The sequence below is a fragment of the Haliotis asinina genome, chromosome 15 (genome assembly GCF_037392515.1).
Source record: "Haliotis asinina isolate JCU_RB_2024 chromosome 15, JCU_Hal_asi_v2, whole genome shotgun sequence".
Lineage (NCBI taxonomy): Eukaryota > Metazoa > Mollusca > Gastropoda > Lepetellida > Haliotidae > Haliotis > Haliotis asinina.
In genome coordinates, this window is record NC_090294.1 from 23,383,748 (window position 1) to 23,411,554 (window position 27,807).

The 27,807-nt window shown below is 40.4% G+C and overlaps 1 protein-coding gene across 1 annotated transcript; it reads left to right on the top strand.

The window, feature by feature from the left end:
• The first annotated feature begins 1,777 nt into the window (after positions 1-1,777).
• Positions 1,778-26,824, top strand: LOC137266313 (protein mono-ADP-ribosyltransferase PARP14-like). The gene is made up of 18 exons (XM_067801798.1): positions 1,778-1,958; positions 7,282-7,675; positions 8,348-9,787; positions 10,481-10,560; positions 11,681-11,911; positions 13,897-14,115; positions 14,571-14,625; positions 15,250-15,317; positions 16,520-16,750; positions 17,672-17,893; positions 18,335-18,413; positions 18,851-18,955; positions 19,486-19,542; positions 19,713-19,892; positions 20,848-21,060; positions 22,489-22,682; positions 23,794-24,181; positions 25,076-26,824. Exons 2-18 carry the CDS (start codon positions 7,300-7,302, stop codon positions 25,081-25,083), a joined length of 4,146 nt encoding a protein of 1,381 aa, XP_067657899.1. The 5' UTR covers positions 1,778-1,958; positions 7,282-7,299; the 3' UTR covers positions 25,084-26,824.
• The last annotated feature ends 983 nt before the right edge of the window (positions 26,825-27,807 follow it).

Genomic DNA, 27,807 nt, shown 5'->3' on the forward strand with positions numbered 1-27,807 from the left:
CACGAAAGTGAGCCGAAAAATCTCCGAAGATGGCCGAGCGTGTTTTAAGTATTACCGACATTGCTTCCGAAATGACCGATGTATTTCAGTTATTACCGCTAAATTGCCGATATGGCTGCAATTGTTTCGCGTTTGTTTATATTTGAGATGCAATTCCTTCAAATTTGCTGTAATTCCTTCAATTACTTAGGGGGGCCTGTATTAGAGGAAATACGGATCTACTGTAGACTGTATCGATTACAAACGACCATCAACACAAATAGGTTCACCGTTGCTATCCAAGATATAAATATACTACAAATAAGGGTCAAGCATTCACGAAGTTGTTTATGTTTTATGCGAATTAAACTGTTGCGTATTGTTGTTTAACATAACGCCGTCACCGGAGAAAAAATCAAACGAAGGACCCCACGACTGTTAACAGCAACTCCTAAACTATCTTAATGAAAGGTATTGGGAGCGTAGATAGTAGAAGTTGATGCTGGGCAGGGATTCAAGTCGTAGAAGCAATTATTACCCTAAACATGGATGGTTTAATTAATATACTGAGGGAAACAAATAAGGGAACGTCACTTCATGGCAGTGTCCCTGTATTTATACACAAATTCCCTCCCACATCTCGCTATTCAAAGCTGGTGATGAAAGCTGAAAAATATTCAAGGAACGGTTGAATTTTCCCGCGTTCCTTTATTTGTTTCTCTCAGTATATTAATCTGGTCGTAGATGAAGACATAAATGCTGGTCGCAAATGTCAATTTTTAACTTCCGATAAAGAAGTTGAACATATATGCTATGTGAAAACGCTGAACAACTGTATAGCATACATGTAGTCAGGAATATCACACAAAAATCAAAGACATAGACGCAAGACGCACACTGTAGGCGTTAGTCCTCGACGCACGTACTGGACTAAAACCACCACTGATCTAAAGCTGAAAATGTGTTAAGCATATTAGCATGATAATAATTTTCCTGATGTAAATCAGCGCTAACTGAATTACTAATTTTGACCGAGAAATATCGAACTATGTCCTCGCCTAGCTGATGGGTGTCGCATCGGGAGGGCTAAAATCTATTTTGCAGAAGTCCCGGAAAGGCTAAGATGTAAATTTCGGTTTTCACGGAGGGCTAATTAGGGGAGTACCGCCAACGTTGATGCGATCCAGTCGGCGATAAGTGAGCCATCATTAGTGTAATTCCCATTGACTTACATGTTAATTAACTGTTCCAAGAATCATTTCGTAAACTGAGTAGAAACCATTGTACTTTGAAAACATCTAGGAAAATCACCTTCAGATACATGTACATAATTTTCTTTCATCTTCCCTTTGATTAGTTTTTTACTTTCCGAATCACACCTGATTAAGCACCATGAGTGCAACTATATTTTAACCCATCCCATAGACGTCAACCTTAAACCTGATTGGTTTGTCTAATAAATGTATTTAAATAGTCACAGTTATATATATAAAAATCAACAAACTGAATGGAAATTATGTGTATCTAGCGGAGATTATTTCCCACCCAGTAAAAGGTATCGAAAGCAATTCGACCGAAAGTGAATTTACGACAATTATTCTTGCATGAGTTAATTAACGTGCAAATCTATAGGAATTTCACTAATGGTGACCCATTTTATGGGTAACTACTGTATGTTGTCTGCTACACGTGTAGATATCAAAAACAGCAAACATAATCGATATTTATTATCCAACAATGAAAAACTGCTCAACAGAATACAGTATCTATGTTGGGTTTACCCAAATATATCTATGTTAGTCACCGAGTCAGAGCAGACTGTAACAAGGAAGTTTATCAACTGTCGCTGAATTACCTGGCGGAGTGCACAAGGCACGGGACATGCAAGTGCTCGTTGACAATATATCAGTTGTCTAATGAGTAAAGTTGAAGGTGTAGATTGCAACTCTCATACAGTGATACAGTAACGCGGAAGAGAGGTAAGATGCTGTTTTCAGTAGTTGTACAGAAAGTGCTTGCGATTCACGGCTACAGTTTTAACATATTCACCAGGTGACTTTATGTGAATAGTCAAAGCTGTTTACTGTGACTATCATTGATTACTAGTTATTGAACTTTGTACTGTGCAGTCACTGTCATTGGGGATTTCATTGTGGGTCACTGTCATTGCTGTTTAGCTACTGAGTTTTTCGTTTTACTATGTTATATTTTCTTTATACTGCTTGAAATACGAATGCGGACTTTGCTTCTGTGCTGTGAGCAGTCGAGTTGTTTTTTCATTGTGCTTTAGTTCATTGTGCTGGAGCCAGTTTTATCATACACACATGTCGAAATATGAAATCGTTCACCCTATGTCATTATAGCTAATGGTACAACAGTTAGATTGTTTGTTTATGTGCGTTGATATCTGTTATAGCTGTGTTCACTATTGAACAGCACTGTTGTAAATGTTCTAACTGATTGTATTTCTCACGTGGAACGGACTATGGCTGTTTGAACTGATTGTATGTTGTAACCAGTTGTATACTAGTAGGGCATGTAAGGCTGAGATGCAAGCCTTGTTTTATACATGGTATGGTGTGTAATTGTCTAATGTTTGGGGCAGTTCGTGAGTATCTTATGTGTTGGACTAGTTGGTGAGTATCTTCCAATCATATCGGGTTGGTGAATACTTTCTCAACAGTTCGGGTTTCTGACTATCTTACAATGAGATAGGGTTGAAGAATATTTTCTCTACAGTTCGGGTTTCTGACTGTCTTACAATGAGATAGGGTTGGTGAATATTTACTCTACATTTCGGGTTTCTGAGATGTCCCCACCAGATAAAAACTTTTCGTTTTCAATGATGATAGTTTCTTTAACAACATTTTTGGTGGAGCAAAATGTTCAAATATCTGAAAGCTGTTGGGCATTAGTAAATGATAAACATGTGTATTATGTATATTTATGAGGCAATTTTGTACAATGATAAAATCTGCAATTCATCGGTCCGTGTCTGACTCAAACGGACTGTACAGATCGGTTTGGCGAAAACATTACAGATCATAACTCTGTGTAACTTACAATTCAGGTTTGTTAGTATATCACATGGTATCACATCACATGGTAATTATCTCACTTATTAATCTGGTTGGCCAGTATCTTATATACACTACTGATGGTAATTGTCTTACTTATTACCCTGGTTGGCCAGTATCTTATATACACTACTTATGGTAAATATCTTACTTATTAATCTGGCTGGCCAGTATCTTATATACACTACTGATGGTAATTATCTCACTTATTAATCTGGTTGGCCAGTATCTTATATACACTACTGATGGTAATTATCTTACTTATTACCCTGGTTGGCCAGTATCTTATATACACTACTGATGGTAATTATCTTACTTATTACCCTGGTTGGCCAGTATCTTATATATACTACTGATGGTAATTATCTTACTTATTACCCTGGTTGGCCAGTATCTTATATACACTACTGATGGTAATTATCTTACTTGTTACCCTGGCTGGCCAGTATCTTATATACACTACTGATGGTAATTATCTTACTTGTTACCCTGGTTGGCCAGTATCTTATATATACTACTGATGGTAATTATCTTACTTATTACCCTGGTTGGCCAGTATCTTATATACACTACTGATGGTAATTATCTTACTTATTACCCTGGTTGGCCAGTATCTTATATACACTACTGATGGTAATTATCTTACTTATTACCCTGGTTGGCCAGTATCTTATATATACTACTGATGGTAATTATCTCACTTATTAATCTGGCTGGCCAGTATCTTATATACACTACTGATGGTAATTATCTTACTTATTACCCTGGTTGGCCAGTATCTTATATATACTACTGATGGTAATTATCTCACTTATTAATCTGGCTGGCCAGTATCTTATATACACTACTGATGGTAATTATCTTACTTATTAATCTGGCTGGCCAGTATCTTATATATACTACTGATGGTAATTATCTTACTTATTACCCTGGTTGGCCAGTATCTTATATACACTACTGATGGTAATTATCTTACTTGTTACCCTGGTTGGCCAGTATCTTATATATACTACTGATGGTAATTATCTCACTTATTAATCTGGCTGGCCAGTATCTTATATACACTACTGATGGTAATTATCTTACTTATTAATCTGGCTGGCCAGTATCTTATATATACTACTGATGGTAATTATCTCACTTATTAATCTGGCTGGCCAGTATCTTATATACACTACTGATGGTAATTATCTTACTTGTTACCCTGGTTGGCCAGTATCTTATATACACTACTGATGGTAATTATCTTACTTATTACCCTGGTTGGCCAGTATCTTATATATACTACTGATGGTAATTATCTTACTTATTACCCTGGTTGGCCAGTATCTTATATACACTACTGATGGTAATTATCTTACTTGTTACCTGGTTGGCCAGTATCTTATATATACTACTGATGGTAATTATCTCACTTATTAATCTGGCTGGCCAGTATCTTATATAGACTACTGATGGTAACTATCTTACTTATTACCCTGGTTGGCCAGTATCTTATATACACTACTGATGGTAATTATCTTACTTGTTACCCTGGTTGGCCAGTATCTTATATATACTACAGATGGTAATTATCTTACTTATTACCCTTGTTGGCCAGTATCTTATATACACTACTGATGGTAATTATCTTACTTGTTACCCTGGTTGGCCAGTATCTTATATATACTACTGATGGTAATTATCTCACTTATTAATCTGGCTGGCCAGTATCTTATATACACTACTGATGGTAATTATCTTACTTATTAATCTGGCTGGCCAGTATCTTATATACACTACTGATGGTAATTATCTTACTTATTACCCTGGTTGGCCAGTATCTTATATACACTACTGATGGTAATTATCTTACTTGTTACCCTGGTTGGCCAGTATCTTATATACACTACTGATGGTAATTATCTTACTTATTAATCTGGCTGGCCAGTATCTTATATACACTACTGATGGTAATTATCTTACTTATTACCCTGGTTGGCCAGTATCTTATATACACTACTGATGGTAATTATCTTACTTGTTACCCTGGCTGGCCAGTATCTTATATACACTACTGATGGTAATTATCTTACTTGTTACCCTGGTTGGCCAGTATCTTATATACACTACTGATGGTACTTATCTTACTTATTACCCTGGCTGGCCAGTATCTTATATACACTACTGATGGTAATTATCTTACTTGTTACCCTGGTTGGCCAGTATCTTATATATACTACTGATGGTAAATATCTTACTTGTTACCCTGGTTGGCCAGTATCTTATATATACTACTGATGGTAATTATCTCACTTATTAATCTGGCTGGCCAGTATCTTATATACACTACTGATGGTAATTATCTTACTTATTAATCTGGCTGGCCAGTATCTTATATACACTACTGATGGTAATTATCTTACTTATTACCCTGGTTGGCCAGTATCTTATATATACTACTGATCGTAATTATCTTACTTGTTACCCTGGTTGGCCAGTATCTTATATACACTACTGATGGTAATTATCTTACTTATTAATCTGGCTGGCCAGTATCTTATATACACTACTGATGGTAATTGTCTTACTTATTACCCTGGTTGGCCAGTATCTTATATACACTACTTATGGTAATTATCTTACTTATTACCCTGGTTGGCCAGTATCTTATATACACTACTTATGGTAATTATCTTACTTACTACCCTGGTTGGCCAGTATCTTATATACACTACTGATGGTAATTATCTTACTTATTAATCTGGTTGGCCAGTATCTTATATACACTACTGATGGTAATTGTCTTACTTATTACCCTGGTTGGCCAGTATCTTATATACACTACTTATGGTAATTATCTTACTTATTAATCTGGCTGGCCAGTATCTTATATACACTACTGATGGTAATTATCTCACTTATTAATCTGGTTGGCCAGTATCTTATATACACTACTGATGGTAATTATCTTACTTATTAATCTGGCTGGCCAGTATCTTATATATACACTACTGATGGTAATTATCTTACTTATTACGCTGGTTGGCCAGTATCTTATATACACAACTGATGGTAATTATCTTACTTATTACGCTGGTTGGCCAGTATCTTATATACACAACTGATGGTAATTATCTTACTTATTACCCTGGTTGGCCAGTATCTTATATACACTACTGATGGTAATTATCTTACTTATTACCCTGGTTGGCCAGTATCTTATATACACTACTGATGGTAATTATCTCACTTATTAATCTGGTTGGCCAGTATCTTATATACACTACTAATGGTTATTATCTCACTTATTAATCTGGTTGGCCAGTATCTTATATACACTACTGATGGAAATTATCTTACTTACTACCCTGGTTGGCCAGTATCTTATATACACTACTAATGGTAATGATCTTACTTATTAACCTGGTTGGCCAGTATCTTATATACACTACTAATGGTAATGATCTTACTTATTACCCTGGTTGGCCAGTATCTTATATATACACTACTGATGGTAATTATCTTACTTGTTACCCTGGTTGGCCAGTATCTTATATATACTACTGATGGTCATTATCTTACTTATTACCCTGGTTAGCCAGTATCTTATATACACTACTGATGGTAATTATCTTACTTATTAATCTGGCTGGCCAGTATCTTATATACACTACTGATGGTAATTATCTTACTTATTACCCTGGTTGGCCAGTATCTTATATACACTACTGATGGTAATCATCTTACTTATTAATCTGGTTGGCCAGTATCTTACATACAACACTGACTGGCGTATATCTTCCGAACTGTTTAGGCTGGGGAATGTCTGACATCGAGTTGATAGGTATGTATGAATGAGTCAAGTCTGACTGAGACAAACAAGTGAGTGATATTATGACCAGCGTCTCATAATGTCAGGGTACAATGACCCCCATATCAATTGTTGCTTGTTAGGGATCCACGGCCTTCTAGCCGGATAATCCTTTAGTGATAATCTGCGTGTAACGTTTATGGGTTGAACAATGGTATTATTACAGCACAATAGGGGTATTGGTAGTGGTATTATAGCCCTGGCCAGACAATATGAATCGTCTATGTAATCATTCAAGTAAAATCCTCATCCTCTTTCTCCATACACACATTGTGTTGTTACCTATACATATGAAAGAGCTGTCGATAGCAAATCTTGTTGTTTCCCCTGTCTTTGTAATAAAATTTACGACATTTGTTTTTAATTTGACAGAAAAAAAGTTCGACTGTGATGGCAGAGGCAACAGATACGTCACGTGACCGTTCTGAAACAGAACCTGTGACAGATAGGATTCCTGAACATATATTCAGTAAAGCCATGTTAAGCTTCATCGAGGAAAATGAAGTATCGTCTGAAAAGGCACACGTTGTTTATGAATCAATTAGTAGTGAAGAAGAAGAAGAAGAAGAGTATAATGATATGCCAAAACAACCCCAAAAGGATGAGGAATCCCCATATTTGTCCTTGAAAACATGCCTCAGAGAGTGCTTCAGGGATGATATGCGGAAAATGGTGGAGAGCATGAGGATATCGCAGATTGTTGATATGATTAAGGAAAACAAGCCACCCCCACTGCCACCTCCCAGACCTGATGCCAAACCAAAGGGTGAGTGCTGTATCAACAGTCCATTCGATATTCGTGATTTATTACTCACTGGATGCCATCGGCCAATAACACTTTTAGGTATTGAGGTTCGCAGAATCCATCATTTCTGCTATTGGTGGTATGGGATGTTTCTTGTGAATGGGTATTCATGGTTTTAGCAGGGGATGATCGCACGAATATGCTAACAATATTGCTATGAAATGCTATTTTGCTTCTATGTAGATTATAGTGTAGATTATGTACGTAGATTATGTTAAAAGATCATCACATATTTTACAAGCCAAGAGAAATTTACTCGATGACTATAAGTGAAAGAATGATCATCGATTGGCTTTACTCCGATAAGTGATGGTGACGATTGCTTGGTAACGACGTTAAAATCCACACCGAAACATCGCATCCCTTGCAATAACGAAGTTGTCTATCAACAAAAACTGGTGTACTTGAAAATACCAGCTCCGGCGAATGTCATCGTATCTTTGTTGCATAGATCGATGCTCGTAAAGTCATTCACCTGATTGTCTGGTCCAGCCTCGACTGAAATAGATTGTTGCTTAGTTTGGCATTAAACAACAACGATAAAAAACAAAAATAAACAAAATAAAAAAATAAAAAGTCAGAACTGACCATTTATATTAAAAATAATTTATTGAGCATATCCACCATTTTCAGTTATAAAAACACACCAAGAAGACTCAGATGCCCCGACAGAGAACGAACCACTGGCTATGCTTGTTATGAATAACGTTGATAGCAATAAACTGTCCTATCTTGAAAAGTCCGATACACGTAGGAAGAGACTTACAGAAACCCTCTGTAGGAAACACCGAGCAGTTATACAGTGGTCCAACGTAACAACCGACCGCATTGTTGCCCTGGAAACTAAAGAAGGCCCACGAACTTCATCTCAGCAAGACATACAGTCATGGAGAGAAGGGGCTGAGTCAGCGATAAAGGGTTTCCTTGACGACATCCTGGTGTTGAATGTTCCACTTATACCAAGGACACGTGCCAAAATAGAGAATATACCAAATCCTAACCCAGATGAAGTGAAGATTGAACTGTCTGACGATCGGGTTATCCTGACAGGGTCTCATACTCGTGTACCACAGGTAGCGGAGGATATCATGGAACTAGTACGGAAGATAGAAGGTGACATGGACAGAGAAATGCCTCACGTCGCTCATCAGCAGCTGGTCGTAGAACTGAAACCATGGCAGTTCAGGTATTTGCAGATCATGAAATGTTCGGAGTGTCTGAAAAATAAACACCAGTGTCTTACTGTAGAGGTGAACCCGGAAGTTGGAACGCTTACCATATCAGGTCAAGGGACAGACATACTGGCTGCAAGGATTGAAATTGAAGAAATCCTGGGTAAGGTTCGGAGTTCGACTCTCCCGAACGTGCAGAAGATTTTACTGTTCGCGTTCACACGTGACGAATTCCTAAATTACATTCAGTGCAAACTGGCAGCCAAGGATCTGCATGCAGTGATCGAGGTTCTCTCGGACAAACTGTGGATTCACGCAAGCGATTCGGCGACGGTCTCGGCTGCATCCACAATGATCACCGAGTCAGTGAAGATGACCTACCTGAAAACCGACATGTTAACACAGGGAAAATGGAAGAAGCTAATAGAGGACATACGGCAGAGAGTTAAAGAGCCTTTCATCATCGACAGGTTAAACGACGGCAAACCTGCCGTTATGGCCTGTGCTGCGGAAGTTCAGGACACAGTCATGAAGATGTTGGTAGAAGCGGCAGAAAGAAGCAGTGTGCACGAGAGGAAACTCATCTTCGAGAAAGGCATATTCCTTGCCATTACCCGCTGTTGTTCTTCTGCCATTGAAACTATTAAGGCCAAATACGAAATAGATGTTTCTTTTGATCATGCCTCTTTCATGGTGAGGGTTGTTGGACCCCGATCACAACTCAGCAGTGCCATAGGCGAGTTGCAGTCTTTGAGTGATGACGTTGTCGTGAAGTATTCCAGATTGGATAAACCGGGTGCTTTGGAATTCCTCAAGTCCCCATCCGGGAACAACATGATAAAGAGGACTGAAGATGCACATGTGTGTGTCGTAGATATTGAGGAAGACACGCCTCCTATAGGTAAGAGCATGTGGTATATGAGCGTGAAGCTGTCTTAAACATATGTATCAGAGTGAGTAAATTGTCCCACAAACACCGTTATTCAAGTGAGTGAGTGGTTGTCTGACGCACATCGTGGTTATTCGAATGAGTGAGTGAGAGAGTAAGTGATAATTGACTTCCTTATGAGGTTTATCCTTTATCTCGAAGGAAGTCTTACAGTGAAATGCACGTTCAATATGTGTCTTCACTTTTGTAAGCCATAGGGCATGGTGTAGGAGCTCTCGGTGCACTTACTGGTGCGCCAGGATAAGTTGACCTGCGGCTGACAAATCACCCTGGCAATTGATGGCACTGGGATACCATTGAGAGAAATGAGTGAGCGGGTGGCGGACGACATGTACTAATATGTCCACATCCATGAAGATGCAAGTTGGAGGTAGTCTTTGGCAACGAGTATTTGTCGGAAGAGACGATCGAGTGGTCAGGCTCACTGGTTTGTTTCATGCTGGTCACCGTTACCAAACTGCAGGGATCGATTACTTTCGTGTCAATCACATGATTGTCTGGTCTAGGTTCGATTATTTACCGAACGCGATATTATAGATGGAACACTGCTAACACTGTCGTTGAGCAACAAATAAATCGCAGCTTTAAACCTGAACTTTTCACGTGTTAAACGAAGTATCAGCTGACTTGGTCTTGTTTTTCCAGGTGCAAAGTCTAAGGACGAAGCTGGGAACATTTTGAAGGCCAAGGTGACGGTTGTAAAAGGGGATATCACTAAACAACTCGTGAGTACTTGTAACTTGATTCCAACGTCGGTTAAAATCCACACACTGTTACAGTAGAGAACAGGATATAGTTGTTTAAGTCAACTGGTTTGCAGTTTAACGCCGCTAAGCAATATACCTGTTGTATTCAGTGATTAACACCACAAGCATCTATGTACGCAACTAGGATTCGATGTCAAGCAAGTCAGCGAGCCATAGAACCCGATCCTGTTAATCGCCTGTGAGACAAGCATTGGTTATTGAAGACCAACTCTAACTCGGTTCTTCACGGGCGTGCATTGCCTCTCCTATTCATGACAATAGTTTCATAGAAATTTATCGCAGTAGAAATTCAGGGTTAGAGATTTGGATAAGGGACTGCTTGTTGTTCCCAAACATTGACATAAGGCAACTAACACGAGCGGATGGTATATATTCAGAGACTTAGCGTTAGCCTACACCGAGAACTAACCTCTGCTTATGTCACATGTGTCCGGGTGGATGTGGGTCGGTGGGATAGTCCAGTGGTTAAAGCGTTCTCTGGTCACGACGAAGTCCCGGCTCGATTGTCGGTATGGGCAAAACATGTGAAGCCCATTTCGGGTGTCCCCTACCGTGATATTACTGTAATTTTGCTCAAAGCGGCCACACTCCGGCTCAGTGATGACTTCGCATAACATCACTGCCACAGGCTAAATTTACATATCACGTGACCGGACTTTTCTTTTGTTTGTGAACAAATGCGCATATACATAAATAAGCTGAGACTGGCATAACGGAAGCGATACGACGAGGTTTTTGTATTGTTTTACACTGTTATGAAAATGTTCTTCTGCAACTGCGTCAGTAGGGTTTGACGATACATATGTACTTTTCAAACCGGCTTCATCCTTCATCCTCAGTGAAATTAAACCATTTCAACAACAATGTTAATTTGTTATGTAGACTCATCAAAAATGAAGAATGGCATCGTGTAATCAAAAATGAAGTAGTTAAGAAATTGTATAAAATGGACTGTGTAAGATGTGAGGAATCGTCACATCTTTCTGGCCTGTGGCAGAAATACTATGCTGGCTCCCCCGCATGGAACTCTGGGTAGGAGAGTGCAAAGCGGCGTAAAACTATATACTTACTTACTCAGGTGGACGTAATCGTTATATCCGTCGGGAGGAACTCCATACATGTGGATGGTTCACTACTCAAAGCTGTATCGGAGGCGGCGGGTGCAGCCATGCAGAAGAAACACAAGAAGAAGTCCTTTACAGACGTTTCATACGGGCAACTTACTGTGACATCAGGCGGAAAGCTCAAGTGCAAAAGTGTCTTCCATTGCTGCATTCCTGCCTGGGAGAAGGTGAAGGGAGACATTAAGGTAAGCCTTTGTCCATATAATGATATTTAATACTGTAAACGTTCTACAGTATCATTACGGTACCCCCTACCTTTTCATTCTTAATTCTTTTCCATTCTTCCTGCAATGCGATGACCAGTTGTATCCGAGGCGTGCTTTGATGTTTATGTACCCGTCGATCGTCCTGTTCTGTCCAGTGGTGAATGTGGGAGGATATGGCAAGACATTGACGTTAAAACTGGCAAAATTGCGGACCGTGACGGGCGTTCCATGTGAAGTAGCTTGTTATGCTGGAAGTAGGTTGTCATGTTCCCTCTCTAGACCCGTAATCGGAAGTATATGACGTGCAAGGACTACGTAGAAATATCACCCGAAGCACCACTGAATCAAAGCTTTGCATGCTGGATATCTTTTTCCACACCATGACACTGTCACTACCGAATCTATCGATGCCCAAGGGCAAGATATGCTGCTCTGATGAGGGTAGAATGTCGGGCAATTACAGACTACGACTCCCAGCGTCAAAGCGGCTTATTGCGATGTTTCGACTGGCGGCACTCGTAGCATGATGATTTGTGCTTTTCTAGGTCAAAACGAATTTCAAAGTTAAACACAACATTTGCTTTTTTACAGTGATCGATACCACATGCTGCACTTGCATTTTGCACAAATTACAGCGTTTTGATTCTGGAGCTGTTCAGAATCACACAAAGATGACGTTTAGGAAAGAAATAATATCTATTTTGTTTTGTTACATGGGTCCAGTATTCTCAGATTCACGTATGCGTTTCTTTTTTTAAAGGACCACTAAACTCAATTTTTGGTACTCTTTTTATCAATGCTTATGAAAGACTTAAGTCATAAACAAAACACCATTTTTTTAAAAAAAAAAAATTGTGGTTAATTAGTACCAAGCGCTTAAAAGTTGATAAAAAGCCGTCTTCTTCTCTCTCGCCCGCAAACGAAACCGCAGACAGGTTACGTAACTCTGTCGCCAGAGCCCTACAGTGACGTCATAGAAGGAACGATTTCCAGTCAATTGTATAGAAAATCCAAAGACATGCCGAATTGTTGTGTTGCCGTCAATTGACCCTTGGGGTCGGGTGATGGTGTCACTATGCACAGATTTCCATTCCACCAGACTCCGTAGTTTGTGCTTGAATTGTTTGTTAGTGTGTGCGAAGTGAGCGTTGTGGAAGCCTGTGGTATATACTAAATCGGATGGTTCGCCCCCTACCACGCTTCCAGGATAGAAAATGGAGTTCAAGTTTCATAAAATCATGACTGCTTACTACACATTGCTGACCAAAAGGATTTTGCATGGATATAACGCATTCTTCCTCGGAAACGAGGTTGTGGTCGAAGTGACAATATTATCGTAAGTAATATTATACTGACCCCTTATATTGACCGCTTCCAAGAGTGAAATTGTGATGTGTTATAAGCAATGTCATGTAAAATCCTAATGTCCATCAATAAAATACATATTTTACTACCAGTAGAATGTAATGTTGATTTTGTAAGTCGGTGAAAACAAACTTAAAGAGCATTCATCCTCAGACAGGGCGCCGCCATTTTTGAAAATCGTGAAGTCACGGGCTATGAAGTCCGTTAGAATTTTTGAGATTATGATTTGTTCTCGTCAAGTTAGAAAATCAAAACTACTTTTTACTGGTAGTTAATTGTGCATTTGAATCATGGCCAACAGGATTTTACATGACACAACTTTTAACGTAAGGACTCTTCCAAGGAAGCAAGGTGGGGGTCGAAGTGACATTTATATTGCAAGCAATTTTATATTGACCTCCACCTCACTTCCAAGAGTGAAATTGTTATAACGATGTCAGCAAGTGATTTTGCATGTGTACCCTATTAGAGTATATGTGACCTTTAAGAGTGTAGTAGTAGTGTCACAACAAAGACATGCACCACTTTCGTCTATAGGCGGTTCAGACAAGGAGACTCTCTACCGACTTGCTTCTTCAAATGTAGTTTTTGCCCTTTAGGTCTTTCAGAAGGCAGTTATGTCTTGCCTTGAAACGGCCAACGTCTCAAACTACACCAGCATAGCGTTCCCAGCAATGGGTTGCGGTGGACTCGGATACCCTCCTCATTTAGCTGCCAAAGCTCTATTCGATGCATTTTCCATGTTTGAAAAGAAAACCAAGAGTGGCTTACAGGAAATAAATATCGTCATCTACGACACAGAGGAAAAGATATATAAGGTACTGTTGAGACATATCTGTCTGTCTTGAAGACATTGCATTTGACGTTGGAACATTAGGAATAATTGCTCTGAAAATGAATATCTTGAAAATGTCACAGCTCACATTTTAATGTAAGAGAAAAGCAGAAAGAAACGTCCTGCTGCCTCTCATATCATTACTACGACCACAACCACAGTACTACTTACAACAACAACAACAACAACAACAACAACTACTACTACTACTACTACTGCTGCTGCTGCTAGTATTGGTAGTACTTCCTCTACTTCACGTGGTTGTGGTAATATTAGCGATAGCAGTAGTACTAGTTGTACCAGTTTGAGGCGAATGTTTTAATTTGCTCAGTACAAAGTGCAATAATAGAACTCAAGTAGTTGTTATTAGTTATTGAGCACAATGATTGTTGTTCTTGTCTGAACGTTTTAACGGGAGACGCATTTTGTTGGTTTCAGATATTTGAGAATGAAAGAAACAACCGACTCCTTGGAACAGTTAAACGGACGAAGGGTATGACCCTTTGATGTTACATCGAATCGAAATGCCCGTGTACTTATTTACTCAAAATTTCAGATTGTTCCTTAAGGAACCTATGTTTTTTATGCACCACACACAGGGAAGGGTACTTTATGGCCTGTAAGTCTCGCGAGGCGCTACTTCCAGTTCTAAGACGGATCCCGACTCAATTTGCGCGTTGCAGTTTGCGATATGTGAGACAGGGCCCAGCTTACTTCCGGCACCAGATATCCGGTGACAAGCGTATACTAGTATTCAAGATCTAGTTCTGGTTCCAAATTGCGCGGCCGCTAAATATGCCTTTACGAGACTGGGCCAAGTTTACAACTATGTTTTTTGTCAAAGCTGTTGACAGCGGTAATAGTTGGCAAATATGGGAATGCTTAGATCGTAAATTGGTTGTTCCTGCAAGGATTATCGGTTCATAACTGTCAGCTGACAATGCATCGGACATACATCATTTTTGTCACTGATGCGTCCACATGTCTACTTGACAACTTTAATGCGTTGGGAATGTTCGAAGCTTTCTATCCAATATTGATTAAAGTGTATACCTTCAGTTTATGTATACAGTATATTATCAGAATATTAAAGACTTATGTTGAAGTCTCTATTCAGATGTCGGTGCTGTAAATGTCCAGGGTGTCGAGATTACAGTCAAAGTCGGCGAGCTGTCAAAAACCAAGGTATGTTCTCTCTGTTAAGGAGCGATGGGTAGCCTGGTGGTTAAAGCGTCCGCTCGTCGCGCCGAAAACAAGAAGCCACGGAGTCATACTACCGACCTAACTCTCGGGGCTAGCGTTATATCTAGTTATCCCCCATTCAGGCGAGTGAATGAGTTTAGTTTTACACCACCTTTACCAATATTCCAGCAATATCACGACCGGGGACCCCAGAAATGTGCTTCACACATTGTACCTATGTGGAGGTTCGAACACGGGTCGTGACTAGCGGACGCTTTAACCACTAGGCTACCTCTCCGCCCTCAGAACCATAAGCATTTAATCTAGATACATCCTGACTGATTCCCTTCACGAAAATGAATGTCTTGGTGTTCATGTTTCAAGTAGATTGCTCTCACATCTGCATAAGAGACTTGATGGGGTGGGAGAGTGTAGGCTTTCTGTATTTAAGACTTCTGACAGAATGGGATGGATGTAAGGCAAAGTACTCGTGAAGATCCTGGTGAGAACTAGTCTTCAGTAGCCCATGCTTGTCATAAGAGGTGACAAACGGGATCGGGTGATCAGACTCGCTGACTTGGTAACATGTGTCATTGTATCCCCATTGCATATATATATATATAACCAATCCTCATGATGCTGTTCACTAGATTGTGTGGTCCATACCAACCCGCCAATATAAGGGCAAGCACTATCGTTAAGGGACTTTTTCGTTTTAATTTGTTTCTTGTTTAACGCCACACTCAGCAGTATTCAAGCAATAATGGCGGCGGTCCGAAAATAATTATAGGATATTAAACGAGCTGCCCCTTTCATATCAAGTTTATGTCCCGAGTGAAATAATTTTGGTTTATCACGAGCTTTAACCACTCTAAGTGAAATAAATGCTATCTAATTCCATAGAAGTGTTTTCGTTTTACATGCTCTCAGGTGTGAAAAGTTATGAATGAAAATCATGAATGGAATGAGTGATGAAAGTAGTACCAGTAATGTCAAAGTTCACGTATTGGCCAATCAAATCACTCGAAGGTGTTATGACACATATGTGTCATAACGCTGTGTTATGAAACACCTTTACGAAGTACCACGTGGGTAATAATTATCAATAGCATGAGCATCGATCTACGTAATGACATGTTTTAACCAAGTCACCTATCCTGACCACCCGGTATTCCTCACATTAGCACTGTATTCTCATGAAACAGGCCGATGTAATAGTGAACACGACCAACAAGGGCCTGAGACTCAATCAGGGAGCGGTTTCCATGGCGATACTGACAGAAGGGGGCTATACCATACAGAACGAGTGCAACATTCGTTACCGCAAAGGCATCGAGTTCGGCGATGTCGTGGAAACAGGGGGAGGTAATCTACGCTGCAAGAGTGTGTACCACACGTGCCTCCCAAAGTGGGATGATTCAAGCAATGCTTTACAGGTGGGCCCTCAGTAATGACCTGAAGTAGTCATAAGGCCGTTTGCTGCAACATCGCAGCGATGATATGCTATTTCTTTCTTTTTTGTTTCATTGGAACAAATTTGCAGCTACGGACACGTTTTCGGTGCATATGCTTTCAAACATATAAACTTGTACTTCACATTCTGTATTCTTGGATAATCTTCAGGCGCGGTTTCCGATACCTGATTTGGATGATACCAAATTACTTTTTCTTATGTGACGATTGAGTATCTTATCAATGTCCCAGCAGATCCGTCTACGAACCAGACGCAATCATAGTGATTATAAGTATCCTCTTGTAAACCTCTTTACGACTGACCCTTTCTTTCATTGTCAACACGCTCTACGATCAAATCACGCCAGTGTAGCCTGTAATTCACAGCAATTATAGACAGATCTAAGAAATCACCAATGGAGAGTATTATTCTCAGTAGAAAAAACCAGTTGATCTAAGCTAGGAGTGTGTATTGGGGGGAAACAAGTATTGCAAGGGCGATAGCCTATTGTGGCCACCTATTCCAATACAAGAGCAACATTTTTGTTTCTCTATGAATTGTCTCATTTAAAGTCAGTTTCCAAAAAAACGTATAGTTTATATGGAATAACAACAAGCTGACGTAGTTTCAGTCTCTTTTAATAACTGACAAGAAATTTGATCGTTTGAGACATAACAGGGACTTATAACTCGAAATCAAAACGTACGAATCTGGTACTTTCTGTATTTTGCGCTACGCATTTATCAACGGAAGTCAATTACTAAACTATCGATGGCCACACTTACTATTGCATTGACAGCTTTTAGTTTCTACCGTCTATTAATTGCTGTGGGAAACTCAACAATTGCAGTTCATCTCTAGTTCGATGCATCGTTACAACCTTACATAAAACCTCTTCATTTAGGCTTTGACAAAGACCGTGGACACGTGTTTACAACGAGCACCTTCAAGAGGCTACGAGACCATCGCCTTCCCGGCCCTTGGGACTGGCATATTACAGTACCCACCCGAGATAGTAGCCCGGGTGTTCAAAGAGAAAATAGCCGCTTTCTCCACTGATAACCCACTGACATGTCTCAGGGAGGTGATCATTGTACTCTACCTCAAGGATGAGAAGACAACAAAGGTTTGTGTATCTTACACGTCTAAATGATACAGCTAAACGGTGCGCAAAATGGCCACTAACCAGTGGCTAGTAAAAATTTAGTCCGGCCCAGTTGGCTAGTGAATTTTCATCGGATCATTTTAAGCAATACTCTCTTCGGCTTGTTAAGTCATAATACTCTTTCATGCAAAATTTATTATGGCATTTTACCTTTTCTAATATTTCGCATAGTTTGTAATTATTGCACATTTTGTGAATGTTATGAGAATTATTTTGTGGGCTAGTAACTTTCAGGCATAGCTTACCAGACTAGTCAACAAAATTTGGATTTGCTGGTCCTGCTGAACCCCAGGTTCTATTCTCCACACGGATGCAGCCCATTTCTGGTGTCCTTGTCGCAATATTGTTGGAATATTTCTAAAAGCCATACTCACTTACTCATGTTTTACGTTTGCTTTACAGGCTTTCAATGAGGCATTCGACAGCGACCCGAGTGTCATAAGAGAACTACCAACGACCAATGATAGGATGAAGAGTAAAGGTGCTGAGTTAGTAAAAACACCAACACGCGGTTATCACCCAAGCTTCAATTGATAATATGCTTAAAAAACGCAAGTTTCGGAAAAATGAAATCTCATAAGAGTAAGCGCTCACGTTCATGTCTTCTATTTAAATACTTGACAAAAACAGAATTGCGGCTCTTATGCTGATCAGTATGTTATATATTCTGTAGTGTGATTGTATACGGTTTGGTTCCACTAAACAACGTTTTCGCAGCGAGACGACATTCGTGAGCTAATGATAAACTTTAGAGTTTACGACAGATCACAACCTTACAGACGTTTTGTGGATCGGAACCCAGCTTCAGTAAAGATGTAACTGCACTCTGACAAATGTAGGAGATTGTACTTTTTCCGTATGCGAACAGTTGACATGTTGACAGAACCGGTTAGTGTGACCGAACGTTTCTTCTTGTAGAATTTTGGATGGGTCCACTCAGGGTTGAGTTGAAAGTAGGAACTCTGCGCACGGAAAAAGTGAACACAATCGTGGTACCCACTGACAACAAAGTATCCCTGCGTGGTAAGTATAGTTAATTAACATGAGTGAGTGAGTAAATATAATTTTGTTTTCATGCTGTTGCTGTTGTTGGTGTTGTGGGGTATTTTCTGTCTGTGCTGTTTTACGCCATACTCGATTATTTACAGACTGTCGCCATATAACTCGTGCATTCTTAAACAACCAACCCCCCAAAATCATACAACCAGTAGCAGATAAGTAAATAATTATCACAGTGAGCTAGCACTATAAAACGATCTTAAGTCTGGGCTAGTAAAAGTAGCCACACAAACACATGGATGCATGACGTCACATGAGTGAAATGATAGTAAGTGCGACGTTAAACCAGACCTCACCTCGCCTCACCTCACCTCACCTCACCTCGCCTCGCCTCGCCTCGCCTCGCCTCGCCTCAGGATCTGTACGGTGTTCTGGTTTAACCCTGAGTACACTTCGAATTCAGCTGTATATGTTATCTGTGTATATATTATAATTACCCTCAGCTGTTTTTATCAAGTAATACATATAAACGGCAATTTGTATTTTTGTTTCAGGCCAAGTGGCATGTCTGAAGTCCGAGTTTGGGCCTGACTGTATGGTTGGAAGTGATCGTAAGTTCTGTCTGCCACTGGATCGCCCTTAGCGATATCGCTATCCTTATGCTGAAAGGCGGACGTGATTATTTGTCTCGCTGCTTCTTCAAAAGATAAAAGTGATAACATCTTGCGATATTTCATAATTTGGGTGTATAGCATCATTTAGACAACGTTTTCTAATCCAGGAGCAAATATGTCAAAATCCGGAGCTGTCGTGGTTCCTGCTCAGAATATGTCCTGCACGAACGTCATGCTTGTGTCCACGGAATACTTCAAGAACAATGTTGAGGAGATGATCAAAAAATGCTTCCGAAAAGCCGACAAGGAGAAAATCATGTCACTCGCAATTGGTCACGATATTTCGGGTAACCTGTTCAACAACTTGTACTGAACAGCGAAAAAAGCCACTTTTGGCATTTTTGGTCATTTTTTTTAAAAACAGAAGACTTAAACGTAAACGCTTACTTTTTGAGACTTCATTTTGTGTTTCTTTTGCTGTTCAGTGTATATTCCAGTATTCGCAATCGCACAACCCTCTTTATTTATTTATGTGACCCTTCAGAGCTACTTCTAGCTCCTTCATCACCTGATTAACATTGTATAAAGAATATAAAGAAGTTGCTATACATAAAACGTTTTGTGTCTTCATGTTCTTCCATCTTCTACATGCCTTTATCTTGCCACAAGAGGCGACTATGCTTGTCGTAAGAGGCGACTAACGGGATTGGGTGGTCAGGCTCGCTAACTTGGTTGACACATGTCATCGGTTCCCAATTGCGCAGATCGATGCTCATCACTGGATTGTCTGGTCCAGACTCGATTATTGACAGACCGCCGCCATATAGCTGGAATATTGCTGAGTGCGGCGTAAAACTAAACTCACTCACTCATGAACTTTATCTTTGACAACTTGAAGACGAATTTGACAGTGGGTGAGTGAGTGAGTTTAGTTTTACGCCACACCCAGCAATTTTCCAGCACTGTGTAAACAACTGAGTCTGCACCAGACAAGTCAGTGATCAACAGCATGAACATCGATTTGCGCATTTGGAAACTGATGACATGTGTCAACCAAGTTAGCGAGTCTGACCACCCGATCCCGTTAGTCGCCTCTACGGCAGGCATGGGTTATTGAAGATCAGTTCCAGTCTTCAAGGTTTTTTGGAGAATTGCTTAGGGGATTTGACAAAGAAATGACAAGGAGTATATGGACCTAACAATAGTCTGCATGTTTTTCACCCGTGCTCATGTAGTAGAAAATATGTCTATGTCTTCAACTGAATGTTTTATGAACTAAAAAAAAATAAATCTTTCCTGCAGAGGAGCAAGACGCCGACGCGAGGTTATTCGCCACCGGCATGGAGAGGGCCATCAATCGATACAAGAAGCAGCTGAAGGTTCTCAGTGATGTTCGGGTTGTCCTCAGCAACGCAGAGCAAAAGTTCACCTGTGATTCCATTTTCCGACAGAACGTTGGTCGCCCAGCTAAGACGAGATCATTTGTGCTATCTGATGAAGATGGGTTGTCTTCCAGTAAGTCCATATAGTATAACCATCGTTCTTTTGTTACGGTTTATAATTTGTTACAATTTATAATTTGCCGTGACAAATGGTGTAAGAAATCCCCTCAGAACCAACAACATATAACACAGACAAGTCTGAAATATTCAGTATCATGTATTGAGCAAACAAAGGCAAGATACTATGATTCACAAAAGATGTTTCATGTACAATGCAACTTAGTGAAATCTAAAGTAATGGGTCACAAATATAATATCAGCTCACCAAATTCTTGGGTTGAGAGTGAGAAAAAGTAATACTGAATGTAACACAGCGAGCGGTCAGGCAGCGGGCATGTAGGTCATGCGTTGAGAAAAACAGGCAGATTGATGTTGGACGAATGATGTACTCCAGTTAATCCGTGTGTGTCCGTGTGTCAACACAGCAACCAGCCTTATATATACACAATCACTGATTCCTGAATATTCGAGCACAACCAGCGTCATTAGCTAAGAACCTTCTCGTAGTCTCCTAGAGGTAAACACAAATAGTCAGGGGAGGCAACTCCAGAACACTTCCTAAAGGCCTGCGGCTAAAATACTAATAGCACTGAACATTTACAATAACTATCACTCAAAACTCTAAACATTGTGACCCAATATTAATTATCACTAATCAATAAAACAATTTACAGAAAATACACTCTAGTAACACTTTGTTATGTTTAATGTCTGAAGTGCCCGTGTTGGGTAAATGGGTTGAAGTTGTGAAGGGGTTGCCTACACGTACACCCGCTTAATGTAAGTATGGCCCTTTGTTTTGTTTAATGTCTGAAGTGCCCGTGTTAGGTAAATGTGTGGAAGTTGTGAAAGGGTTGCTTCACGTTCGCCCACTTAATATAAGCATGGCTCTTCGTTATATTTAATGTATGAGGTGAACGTACTGGGTAAATGTGTGGAGGTTGTGAAGGGGTTGCCTCCACGTTCGTCCACTTAAAATAAGCATGGCCCTTCGTTATATTTAATGTATGAGGTGAACGTGTTGGGTAAATAGATGGGGGTTGAGAAGGGGTTGCCTCCACGTTCGTCCACTTAATGTAAGTATTGCCCTTCGTTATATTTAATGTATGAGGTGAATGTACTGGGTAAATGTGTGGAGGTTGTGAAGGGGTTGCCTTCACGTACACATGGCTCTTTTTCATCTATTGTGTCTGAGGTGCCCACTCGTGGTACTTCATGGAGGTATTGAAATTGCTATAAATCACTGTTTATATTTGTTATCTGAGGTGTCAGCTAAAGGTTCGATTCCCCACACGGGTACATTGTATAAAGCCAATCTGTGGTGTCCCCAGCCGTGATATTGCTGGACAGTTGTTAAATGCTGCGTAAAATGAATATCACTCACTCACCCCATATGTTGTGGTCTTAGAATATATTTGACGTTCCCTTATTTTGTACATAGGCTCCACACCACAAAGATACAGGTCCATGAGTTCGGGTGATCCATGTCTTCTTCCCCTACCACGACTGCATCTTTTGGCCATGGCCAAAGAGCACCTTGAAAACTGCATGGACACTATTTCCGCAATCTTGCAGCAGAACGTTGTGACAGAAATACTGACACACCCTGCTATGGGAACTCTTCCTGACGACAAGGTGAGCTAAGATCTAGCACTTAGTCGGAACATCTATCTAGTCATTCCAAATATCAAAGGGCAGTGTTACAGCTTTCGGTCGTCACACCGAAGGCCGGGGTGCGATTCCCCGAAGCCCTTTTCCTGTGTCCCCGCCCTGCTATTGCTAGAACTGTGCTAAAAGCGGCTTAAAACTATGACAGTGCATTCGTTATCCTTCTTGGTTTGTCAACAGCATGATCGAACTCTTGTTAGTGAGTGAGTTTAGCAACATTCATGCATAAATACGGCGGCGAACACCCATTAACGAACTTTATACAATGGACCCGCGTGGGGAATCAAACCAGGGTCTTTAACGTGACAACTTAACGTTCTAACCACCAGGCTACGGCCACGATACACCTCATGATACAAAGTACTGTTGAGCCAGGCCCACTCACTCACCATGACCTTAAGACTGAATCCAAGTTACGCCATGATTGTTTTGATACACCATGCCATGGTGAAAGACCTGTGAAGGTCCGGGGTAGAAGGTCAGCAGTCCATGCTTGCCATTACAGGCGACTATGCTTGTCGTAAGAGGCGACTAACGGGATCGGGTTGTCAGGCTAGATGACTTGGTTGACGCATGTCATCGGTTCCTATTTGCGCAGATCGATGCACATGCCATTGATCACTGGATTGTCTGGTCCAGACTCGATTATTTACAGACCGCCGCCATACAGCCGGAATATTGCTGAGTGCGGTGATTAATAATGTTGAGAATAACATTAAATTTTAGAATGTTGGGTTATTTCTTGGAAGGTAACACACATGAGGATTCCTTCATCTTGGCGTTCAACAAGGCAATACTCAACAGCCATGAGAAATTCCTCCGAGATGTACGTCTTGTCCTCACTAACCCTGCGGCAGTGGCTGAGGCAGTACAGTTCTTCAAGGAAACCCACAGCCAAGCGTGTGTCAGAAAATACTAACCGCCGCCATATAGCTCGAATGTTGCTGAGTGCGCCGTAAAACTAAACTCACTCACTGACCATTACGAAACATTCAATTATAGCTGGTATATTGCTGAGTGCGCCGTGAAACTAAACTCACTCACTGACCATTACGAAAATTTCCATTCATTGTTTTAGGTGTCGCACGTGATCTCCCTCTGCGCTGATCTGCACGTCCTTGCGCAGGTAGACAACGAGATGGTGCACTTCCATGGCTCCAAAGAAGACGTCATGGCAGCCAAGAGGAAGACTCAGGAATTTGTCCAAAGTATTATAGCGAAGCACCAGACGCGGGAGCGAGCCGAAACGATTCAGATCAACGTCCAGTGGTACATGATCCCTCCTGGAGAGGAACGCAAAGCCTTTCCCCCAGTGAGCAACATGCTGCTAGAGCAGGCCTACCAGGCAGGCCTCCCCTCGGCCACCTTCAAACACTCGGGATGGACGGTCACTGCTGACTTCCGTACAAGTCGGTTCCATGTGTCACCTACACAGTCGTTTGGGATGTCACGGGATGAGATGCGAGGTGGGATTTTCTGACATGGTAGTGTTAACACTACACGGAAAGAATGCTCTGGTTCAACTAGCAATATATAGGATATTGAAATGTCGTGAATTTGCTCCTCGATATTGGATCGTGTTTGAATCGAAATTTTACACTTCCATTTCAGCGTAGTGACGGGAGTATTTTATAACGGTTTTGGACAAAATCAAGTTTTCTAATGTTTACTTTGAGTCGATGGCGATATACGTAACGGGGGTATCATAATATATTTCCACCTCTATTTTGCCTTTGTGGCAACTGTTGCAGTCAAGACCTTTGTTGACCTTTCCAGGGGCAAGATCCTGTTTTCTAATGTGTACTTTCTTTTTCCATGCAGACCCCTAAAGATCCGGGTTAAATTGATCTTCTGTACCTTATGCTTATCGTAAGAGGCGACTAATGGGATCAGTTTGTCAGACATGCGACTTGGTTGACACATGTCATCGGTTCCCACTTGCGCAGATCGATGCACATGCTGTTGATCACTGGATTGTCTGGTCTGGGCTCGACTATTTACTGACGGCCGCCATGTGGCTGGAATATTGCCGAGTGCGGCGTAAAACTCACTCACTCAATTTACGAATGTCTGCCTTGTACGAACGTCAATCCAATTTTATGAAATATTATATCAGTTCACTTTGATGGTTCCTCATACTTTCGGAAAGGTCTTTTTAAATGAATGCAAACATCTTTCATATGGCGTTCGTCAGTGCTGGCTGGATTGTGAAATAGCAGACTAAAGGGTAAAACCATGATACACGGATACACATTGTAGAATCACGATAGGACAATAACTACATAAAAAAAACATTAGAGGTTATCTGTTACACAGCAGACTCCTGGTACAGTTCTTATATGTACGAATTTGTCTTTCAGCTGCTTAACCAGGCCCACCTCCACGCACGTAACCTGTTGGACTCACATGGGACAACTGGCCGTCACCTCCTGTTAACTGGAGACTAGCAATGGACTGTGTTAGCCTGGGCTCAATTGAAAATTTAAGTTGCTAGGGCAGAGAGACCTTTCTCTGTACTATCTTTGAAAGACTAACATGGATAGAAGGCCTTCATTACTTCTCAGTATTCTCTAAATACGTCTAGATTTAAAATCTGTGATGTGATAATCATGTCTCTTGTTGAATCATTGATTAACTTATAGCCCATTCTTTGAAAGACCTATGGAAATAAGAGCAGCCCCAAACGAAGGTATAACAAGATACAATCTATATTTTCATGTACACGTATGTCTATTATTCAACAGAAATATGCTTGTGGTCATATCAGATAGGTGTTTAATACATAGAATCCTCTGTTTCCATGTTAACATATGTTATATACTGAACAGCAACACAAACACATCTATGTCGAGTTTTTAAATAGAAGACGTGCATACTTATTTCCATGAGATTTCATATTTTTCGAAAATCGCGTTACTTTTACAGTTCACTATGTTTGGAATTGCACTTTTTCAATACAAATACTAGGAAATATTGTGGATGGAGTTGCATCTGAGATGACACTGATGATCTCATAGAGAATTACCCAATTGCCAACACCATCCAATTGCCAACACCAACTGCTTCACTCTGATAGGTTCGAATTCCGGACAGGGCTCCGAAATGAACTAGCCTGTACTTGCTAAAAACTGTAACTCTTTTCATGATATGCACTGCGTATTTATGCACCTTATTTCTGTTAGATGTAAAATCAGTTTACATCATCGCATTGGTTGTATGAATGATTTTATGTACTCATGATGGTATTTTAACTTGCCTAAACGTCAAGGTGCAATGTGTATTTCTTGGACAGCTTTCAAGCGTAAAGAACGACTTACATAATTTTAGCATACGTTTATTCTCGATGTGAACCAGTACTCTGGTACTATACAACTTAATATTTAAGTAATTAGACATAGACTTATTTTAGTAGTATTGTCAGTTCAAAGTACACAGTAGCTGAAATGTACACCTTCAAATTATCAAATATGATTTCAAACGATATTTACGTTTCTAAATTTATTCAGATAATTTGTCAGATACATGGACCCTTATCACACCTCTGTCCGTTGTTCCTGTTCATACAGCGTTGACCTGTTGTAGCTGGTGTGAGTGAATTTGGTTGGATGCCTCTTTGAAAGTTATAATTTCATTTGCAACACAAATGCTCATTGTTATCGGGAGTATTTGGTGGGATTATTACAATGGATATAATCGAGATGTCTTAGTCAGACCAACCGCTGCAAGAAAACAACCAGTTCAAGAGTCAGTCCCCTCTTATCACGTGGCTGTGAACATCTGTTAGTTGTCGATTTCTTCTGATATAATACTTAAGGCCTAAGTTCGAGAAAACTTTGAAGTGATCACTGACGTTAATTACGTTAATGAAACCAGGAATAAAGTAATGTTTTTGATATTCTGCTTAAAGTGGCGTTAAACAAACTCACCCATGAACTTGACGAATTTCTTTGTCTGCATGATTTGATCCCCTACAGAGCGATTTGACGTCTCTGTCTGAACGATTTGATCCCTGAATGATTTGATCTCTGTTTGTACGATTTGTATTCGACACCAATCTGTCCCAGAAAAAACTTTTCCTGTGATCAATAAAACAACATTTGCTCCTCTCAGTTTATTTTGGTGTGTTTACGTCCGGTACAGACACAAACATTGCACTTTTTCAGACAACGGGTGTGTCAGATCAGAAATGACAGTACTCTCTGAGGGCGGTGGTGTAGCCTAGTGGTTCAGCCATTCTCTCGACCTGGGTTCGATTCCCACATGAGTAAAATGTGCGAAGTCCACTTCTTGTGTACCCCCGACGTAATCTTGCTGGCATATTGCTAAATGCGATGTAAAACGCAAATCACTCACTCACTCACTCACTCACTAACTCTGGGACCATTGGGATAAATGGATTTGCATGGAATATCGTAAATGGCATTCTCGCGTTCGCGGTATCTCTACCTTTATGGTATGCTTGTCGTAAGAGGCGACTAACGGGATTGGAGATTGCGCAGATCGATGCTTATGGTGTTGATCACCAGATTGTCTGATTGTCTGGTCTAGACTCGATTATTTACAGACAGCCGCCATATAGCTGGAATATTGCTGAGTGCGGCGTAAAACTAAACTCACTCACTCACTCTATCTTTATGCTAGTTGCAAACTCGATTATTCCCGTAAAACCATACTCACTCACGCACTCACTCACTCATGTACAAAATGTGTTTGTCACAGAACAGTCATATACGTAATGCCAACACACAACAGGAAGTTTGATGAGTAATGTGTAATGTAAGCAAATGAGCCTTAGGTATTCAATTTTGCTGTGATCGACATCATGAATGGGAAATCCTGCGTATGAAGGCCATTAAGTCTATACAGAAATACGTTTGTATGGCTGTTGCTCAATGTCCCTTTCATCGTTATGTGAATGTGACGGCACAGCCAAACATCGCAATACACATTCCCCGTGTTCAGCATATACTGCGTTACCAGCTTTGTATTCATATCTTGCAGTGCGTCTTCTTAGAAACGCGTGACCCAGCGCAGTGGCGGATCTCACACTAACAGAACTGCGTATATGAGCGTTGCCTGTATTTATAGAAGA

Coding starts and splice junctions, on each gene's coding strand:
- LOC137266313 (XM_067801798.1), top strand. CDS start 7,300: ATGGCAGAGGCAACAGATACGTCACGTGACCGTTCTGAAACAGAACCT. Junction 16,751..17,671: donor ATTCAAGCAATGCTTTACAG/GTGGGCCCTCAG, acceptor CTCTTCATTTAG/GCTTTGACAAAGACCGTGGA. Junction 17,894..18,334: donor AGGATGAGAAGACAACAAAG/GTTTGTGTATCT, acceptor TTTGCTTTACAG/GCTTTCAATGAGGCATTCGA.